This window comes from Sinocyclocheilus anshuiensis, unplaced genomic scaffold (assembly GCF_001515605.1).
Source record: "Sinocyclocheilus anshuiensis isolate Anshui unplaced genomic scaffold, SAMN03320099.WGS_v1.1 scaffold235, whole genome shotgun sequence".
Classification (NCBI taxonomy): Eukaryota; Metazoa; Chordata; class Actinopteri; order Cypriniformes; family Cyprinidae; genus Sinocyclocheilus; species Sinocyclocheilus anshuiensis.
In genome coordinates, this window is record NW_015552562.1 from 2,259,585 (window position 1) to 2,267,483 (window position 7,899).

At 39.0% G+C, this 7,899-nt stretch overlaps 1 protein-coding gene across 1 annotated transcript in view; it reads left to right on the top strand.

Annotated features, from left to right (window-relative positions):
• Positions 1–3,729: 3,729 nt before the first annotated feature.
• The window catches only part of nr3c1 (nuclear receptor subfamily 3, group C, member 1 (glucocorticoid receptor)), a 44,948-nt gene continuing 40,778 nt past the window's right edge, over positions 3,730–7,899 (top strand). The window contains exons 1-2 of the mRNA XM_016455404.1: positions 3,730–3,987; positions 5,291–6,387. Of these exons, the coding sequence (XP_016310890.1) occupies positions 5,300–6,387 (1,088 nt within the window). The 5' untranslated portion in view covers positions 3,730–3,987; positions 5,291–5,299. The remainder of the gene's footprint in view (positions 3,988–5,290; positions 6,388–7,899) is intronic.

Genomic DNA, 7,899 nt, shown 5'->3' on the forward strand with positions numbered 1-7,899 from the left:
CACGGACAGCTCCACACAAACTTGGCTCCGTTTGTCAGCTTTTACTAAGCAGCTAACATACATTTGACAGTAATTTGAGTATTACGTGATATTTGATAGTGCATCGGCTTTGTGTAATGAATATTTCTTGTCACCGTACCAACTCAGCAGCATTTCAGTTCCCATCGCTTTTGCTCTTACAGAATATTTTGTAAAACCCACTCTGAATTTAATGGCATTTTATTGACTTTCGTCTAGTTAACCCTCACAAGATTGTGTGCACCCAGAGGATTCTTTGAGTTAGAGAACATATTTATTTTAGTATGCAAACCTTTGGCATTGTGTGCTGATCTTGTTTCAAGGAATTTGTGTGCTCGGCTTCACCGAGCGATGGCTTTGAGTCTGTGGTCACGCTTACCCTGCTAATTTTGTGTATTCTGCTGAAAAAGTGTTGCTAGGCACCGAAAGGAGAAACTGTGAGTGGGATTCAGATGGCAAATGCTCTGCTGTTTTCTTTTTATCTGCAATAACTCTTCATTATAAAAGACTCAGTTTGTTGCATTAATACCTTCAGTAATACAGGCATGAACACAATGATATCTTCAGAATTCAAGCTGACGTTTGTTCCCTCTCATGAGGGACTGCTATAAATACACAATTCTCAGAAGATATGAATCATTTGACTATGCTAGGCTGCCAACATGTACTTTGTCTGTTTGATTTTATTCATTTTAAAGCAGGTAAGACTCAGAGTTCCACATGATGACGTGCAAAGTTGAAAACATGCCTGCAGCCACTGCCTTTAAAACACTTGAATAATGCAGGACAACTCTTCAGGTGCACATCTACTACTCGTTCAGCCCTGTCTGGAGTGTTTTGGATCACTGGAAAATGTATAAAGTGTAAACTAACAAATGCAATGCAAAACAAAATTAAAATTTGCATCCAGCTACAGATTAATGCAAAGCATGCATGTTGCATTACAGATAATCCATGTATCAATGCATATGATCTTTTTATTACTTGGATTACTGGTCAGACTGTGTGGTTTTCATGCATCCATAAGCATAACACATACACTTCGGAGGAGGGAGTCATCATAGATTTGCAGCAATCCATTGACCTAGATTTGCAGTATTCTCTGGATTTCAGCCACCCCTGCCTCAGAGAGGAGCCATTTATGTGGATTTGGATGTTTCTGCATTCGGAGGGCTGTGGGGCTGCCTTCATGCTTAATGGAACCAGAAGAGTGCCATTATTGCAATTATTTATTTTTCTGCTTTTGAGTGAAAGGGTTTGATCCTGTTCCCTGCAGTAAACACATTGCCTAGTGATTTCTAATGGTTTCATTATTCCTGTTAGTTTCAAAAATCAACACAAATAAATTGATTTTATGTACACCTCCACACATTTTACACGAAAACATACACGCCACCTCAATTTATGTATCTGTTTTTTTTTTCCTGTAAGCTGTGCCTCAAGTAGGTAAAAAAGACATTCAAATGCATCCCTAATAATAGACATTTTCTTTCAGGCATGTCATTTTGAGGTGGGAAGAATTGATCTGTCACGATGAGTTTTAATGATTGTTTAGTTGCTTACCCTCACAATCAACACTGCACGGCTGAATTGTTATTAATTTTTTTTTTGACTGTGCCAGTTGTGATGCATTACTGATTATTAGTACACAGAAGCATGTTGCTGCATTTGTATATAGATACAAAGCCAGTGTAAAAACCATGAATGACTGCAGTAAAAAGGAAAATATGCAAATGTAGTAATAAGAGTGCTTTCTAGAGCGTTTGTAATTCATCAAACTCGTCAAAAGCACTTTTACAGTTTTTCTCAATTGCTTTGGCTCAATTCTCGAATGAAACTTTTTTTTCCCGAAACAATAAGTTCAGATCTCTGAACAATTAGCTTCTTGTTCACATCAGATTGGAATTTCTTATTGATTTGAGCAAATGGCAAATGCTTTGGCACAATGAAATGTACAGTAATTGGACAAGCAAGATTTCGTACAAAAATAAATGTACTGCATAAATACAAATGTTCGTATACTTTTTTTTTCTATGTACTATTGACTCTTCTCAACAAATATCAGATTTTTTATAAAACCTTCATTTCCATGGTTGACCGTCATGGTGAAAAAACAACTAAACATTTTGACCAGTGTGGCTCACACGATGACAAAAATACTTTATATTTTGGTGGTCAAGTCACTGTAATAAGAGGTGAGATGTAATAACTCAGTGCTGCCAATAGGTCGCACTGCATGTAGTAAACAGGGTCGGGTCGCCACGCATCTCTCCTGTAATCTCCATTTTTAATGTTTTTATGGTTTAGGGTTTTATGGCACGCCTCTTTTCTCATGGCCGAAGACGAGTAAATTGCCTGGATTGCCCAGATGGTGTTATGCATTCGGACAGCGTTTTAGTGCGCTTTGTCTTGCTTTTCTGAAACTGTGCCAAAGCAATTGAGAAAAACTGTAAGATGTTTCTACTCCAAAGCCTACCTATGAAACAAAAAGCATCCACTAGGTGGAAGTGTTTAGTTGTCACCTGCATAATGTGCTGTTTATTTCAATAATTACTATAATAGCAGTGATTAGCAGCCATTATGAAATGAACCCTTGAAATATTCCTTGTATACCCAATGTAGTCTAATTCATTCAAGAATTTAAAATAATTTATATTAAAATGTATTAGAATGTTTTGTGCTAATTTTGTTGTTTTGTTTAACTGACAAAAAAATTCAGTTTACATTTTATTAATTAAAACAATCGAATTACTGATAGCACTGGCTATTGGTGTAGTTTTGGTTGGTTGTTGACAATGAAAATTAAGAGTGATCTTGAATATACATCTAACCTGTTTGTCTGTTAAATGTTAAAAGCCTGTTTGAAAATAAACTTAGTCTTGCATTCTCAACTCCTGATTATAGATTTTATTAAATTACATGTTAATGAACACCTTATGTGTCCTTTTTTGAAATGCATTAATTTAATTAATTGATTAATTTTTTGCCTAATTCATCATCATCAAAAAAAAAAAAAACTTGGTTACACTTTATTTTACAGTGCCCTGGTTAAAGTGTAATTGTACATTTAAGTAGGCTACTGAGTAATATTAATTAACAACATGTAGCCTAATTTCTATAGGGTTAGTGTTAGAATTAGCATTTGCTTTAGGATTATTGCATGTTGCATGTAATGAGTAACAAGGACACTGTAAAATAAAGTGTTAAAAATTGTAAAAGTTTTTCTTTGTAATTGCACTGCAAGTATTATGCAACACCCTGAGAAAAAAAAATGCAAAAAAAAACAACAAACAAAGGATGCATAGCAAAATAAATCACATGCTAAACCAAGAACCAAAAAGAAACAAGTGGAACGGATAGCAGATTTGCTTGAAATGCAAATGTCATTATTAGTTATGATCTACTCATAATGTTCATGTCTGCATTATATATCTTGCTATAATGTTATAAATGAAATAAGACATGCATAAAGCGTCACCAATTTTTCTGGATGTGTGTGAATGAGAGAATAAGGGCAGATGGAAACAGCAGAGACAGAGGGAGAGAAGGCAGTGTGATTTGTTTTATGGTGTTATCACCGAGGTTACTCACAATCACATCACACTGTCTGTCATCCAGTCAAGTCACTGTAATAAGAGGCGAGATGTAATAACTCAGTGCTGCCAATAGGTCGCACTGCATGTAGTAAACAGGGTCGCCACGCATCTCTACTGTAATCTCCATTTTTAATGTTTTTATGGTTTAGGGTTTTATGGCACGCCTCTTTTCTCATGGCCGAAGACGAGTAAATTGCCTGGATTGCCCAGATGGTGTTATGCATTCGGACAGCGTTTTAGTGCGCTTTGTCTTGCTTTTCTGAAACGACCTCAGACTGCGGTGAAGGCGAAGGCTTGGCTAACAGCAGAAACGTCCAAACCAAACAATGTCAGATGATGCAACAAATCAAAACAGGACCGTAAATATCACAAGGTAACTTACGTACGTTATTTCGATCTTCAAACCGACTTTTCGTGTTAACCGTGCGCCTGAATACAAATATCGACACTGATAGCGTAAAAGTATTGCAACTAGTTTCAGATCAGTAACTCGTTTCTGCACGCACTTGACTGAACTCGCGAGTTGTTTTTCACGGTTTGAATCGTATTTTGCTGCGCCGTTAGGCCGATTTATGCGCTTTGGCTGTTGCATAGGTATTACGCGTTATTTAAGGCTTTATACTCTAAATGTGAAGTGGTTGACTCGTCTGTCTGCTGTGGATTAACAGTAGGAGTAGAAACTAGGCCTCAGTGCGTGTCACTTACAGTGCGCTCGCGCTGCTTCTGCTACTACTAGCGCGCGAGACTTCCACTTTTGGGATTTTCATCCTTTATTTTAAAATTAGCCGAGGGATTTAAGAGTCAGTAAATCCTCATGGATTTAGCTGCAGCTTTTGGACAAAGTAGTGTTTACGACGTTAGAGATTAAACCATTTTTACGAGGCAGTTATTAAAACATCAACTTCAGTCAAGGGTGCGCATGCTAATAAGTGCGTGACATATATGTAGCTAATGTGCATTTGCTATGTGTATGCAAACAGTTCAACTTCTCTGCATTTTTATGTCATAAATCTTACAAAATACCATGGTTAATGCAGTTGTTACTACAGTAAAGCCAATTGATATTGAATCTCCATTAAACATTGTAAGAAGCCTTATAAGAATCCTTTTATCTGGATTCTTTTTGTTAGTTTGTTTACTTTTTTAATGACTGTGGTGGCTAATACTTATTTACCAGATTTGTTTGTTTGCTTTTTACAAATAACAACTATGCTAATCGAAATCAGATTTATTGTAGATTTGTGTTAGAATCAGAATTATTATTACTAAGTATGATTGTGCACAAGGAAGTTGTCTGGATAAAACTTCCAGTGCACTGAAGAACAACAAAGAAATAAAATAATTGTTCACATACCTTTATTGTGGTTATTTTTGCTTATATATGTGCGTGTGTGTGTGTGTGTGTATATATATATATATATATATATATATATACACACAATATAACATGTAACCCTGGACCACGTCATCTGAAAGCTGAATAAATAAGCTTTCCATTGATGTATGGTTTTTTTTAAGTAAAAAATGCTCATACCATGGTGCTATTTGTCTGTACTCTTAATGCACTTAATAATGTTTTCTTTTCTTTTAATGATACTTACAGTAAACTAGGTTTTTCGGGGGTGTTATTCATGCCATTTCAGAAACTATAATTGTTTTGTCCTGTTTTACCACAGAAATGCAAGATGGATCAAGGAGGACTGAATAATGGCGCCAAGAGAGATGATCATTTGAATACGTTGGATTACAGCAACAGCCCAGTCGAGGGAATTTTACGAAGCGGAATACAAAGCGCCATGTCTGTCGCCCCCACCTCGCTGGTTCCTCAACCCAATCCGCTGATGCAGCCGGTTTCCGGGGACCTTCCTAATGGCCTGAGCAACTCGCCCACTCTGGAGGAGCACACCACCTCCGTGTCCTCCACCCTTGGCATCTTTGGGGAAGATTCAGAGCTCAAAGTGTTTGGGAAGGAGCAGAGGGCTCAGCAACACCAGACCCTGGGAGCTTTCACTTTGGGAGACAGTTTCTTAGGTCTGGAGGCCAGCATTGCAGACCTCAACAGCACTTCCCCTTCAGTAGACTCCCTGATTGGTGGAGTCGACCCCAATCTCTTTCCTTTAAAAACAGAGGACTTTTCCCCCATGGATAAAGGCGATATGTACTTTGACCAAGATTCCTTTGGGCCCATTGGGAAAGATGTTGATGTTGGCAATCATAAGCTCTTTAGTGACAACACTCTGGACCTCCTGCAGGACTTCGAGTTGGACGGATCGCCTTCCGATTTCTACGTGGCAGATGAAGCGTTCCTCTCCACCATAGGTGAAGATGCTTTGCTCGGAGACTTGCCGACAAATACGGAGAGGGACTCAAAGGTTGCGACTTCCAGCCCCTCCAGCATCAACACGGTCACCACCAGCATCAGCTTGCCCACTGTGAAGGTGGAGAAGGACTCTATAATCCAGCTGTGCACTCCTGCGGTCATCAAACAGGAGAACAACGGTGGGACTAACTACTGTCAGGCGAGTCTGCACAGCACAGCCATTAACATTTGTGGCATCACCACTTCAAGTGGACAGAGCTTCCTATTTGGGACTGGCCCATCCACAGCTGCTGTCAGTCAGCAGAAAGATCAGAAGCCCGTCTTTAACCTGTACACTCCTGTGACCTCTTCAGAAGACGGCTGGGGCAGGGGCCATGGCTTTGGGAATGCAAGTGAAATGCAGCAGAGGGCCAGCGAATGCTTTTCCAAAAACTACACAAGCCCCTATGCCAGGTAAGCCTTGAAAGCCAACATGATGGTCTGTGCTTGTGGATGAACATGTTTAATGAAAGGTTCCTACAGTCATGGAACAGCTGGAAATTCCAGGGAATTTTCAAGTTAGGCCTGGAAAAGTCATGGAAATTACTTCAAATCTTAAGAATTTTATGGAAAAAGCATAGAAATGTTTGTACTGATTAGAAATCTGTCTTGTTGTGCTAAACTCTAAAACACCTTTTAATGGCATTTCAATTTTTCTTTTCAGTTTCATTTTTAGAATTCCAGTAAAATTCCAGTTATCACTATCAAAACTCATTGGTCAAAAGCGTGGCAGTGTTATTATTTATATTCTTTTAATAGTTTTTTATTCATATTTTAGAATAGCTTTTTGAAATTTGAAATTTTCGTTTTAAATGTAGTTTAATTTTTAATTTTAGTTTCATTTTGTTCTGCGCTTTCGTCATTTTTATTCGTTTTTGTTTCTTTTAAAGGTCCCCTGAAATGCTTAGAAACACGCAGCGTTACTCTGTGTGTTAAAGTCATTTTAACTGAAACAGGAAGACAGGGCGGGACAATACAAGCAGCCCCGCCCCTTTTTAAAATAGCCAATAGCGTTCGTTTATATCACAGCTTGGGCTAGAGCTGTCCAGAGCCGTTGAGCTCCGTAAAGCCGCATTTGACAGGGTATGCCAGCCACAATCTCATCCATATTGCTATAAAATATAGCATTCTGTGTAGAATTCAAATAGCTCCGATACATTTTGTGGTCTGCGCCGACTCGCGCATGTGATCCGCTCCGTGCTATCGTGTCTCTGGACCGGAGCAGAGTGTGTGTGCGGTGCGGTGGTTAGCGTGACACAGCGCCAAACCAGACTTCTTTTTTTCCTCAATGGAAAGCATATTTACACTGTTTGAATCATTCCCTGTCCTCTATATAGTGCACTACGTGCCATTCACTGTACAGAAAATACAAATTCTGTGGACAAGTGACCGATTTCAGCCGCGGCTTCAGCGTCTATTTTATAGTGTAGGGGGCGGGCGCTTCGGATTCTAGAGAGCATTTGATTGGACAGAAAGTTTGATGAGAAGCTGAAGTACGATGTGACTTATATAAAGGTTAGAAATTGATTTGCATTTCAGTGAGTGAAATAAGTATTTGATCTCCAAGTAAAACATGACTTAGTACTTGGTGCAGAAACACGTGTTGGCAAGCACAGAGGTAAGACTTTTCTTGTAGTTGGTCACCAGGTGTGCACACATCTCAGGAGGGATTTTGATCCACTCCTCTTTACAGATCCTCTCTAAATCCTTAAAGGTCCCCTGAAATGCTCAGAAACACACAGCGTTACTGTGTGTTAACGTCATTTTAACTGAAACAGGAAGACAGGGCGGGACAATACAAGCAGCCCCGCCCCTTTTTAAAATAGCCAATAGCGTTCGTTTATATCACAGCTTGGGCTAGAGCTGTTCACAGCCGTTGAGCTCCGTAAAGCCGCATTTGACAGGGTATGCCAGCCACAATCTCAT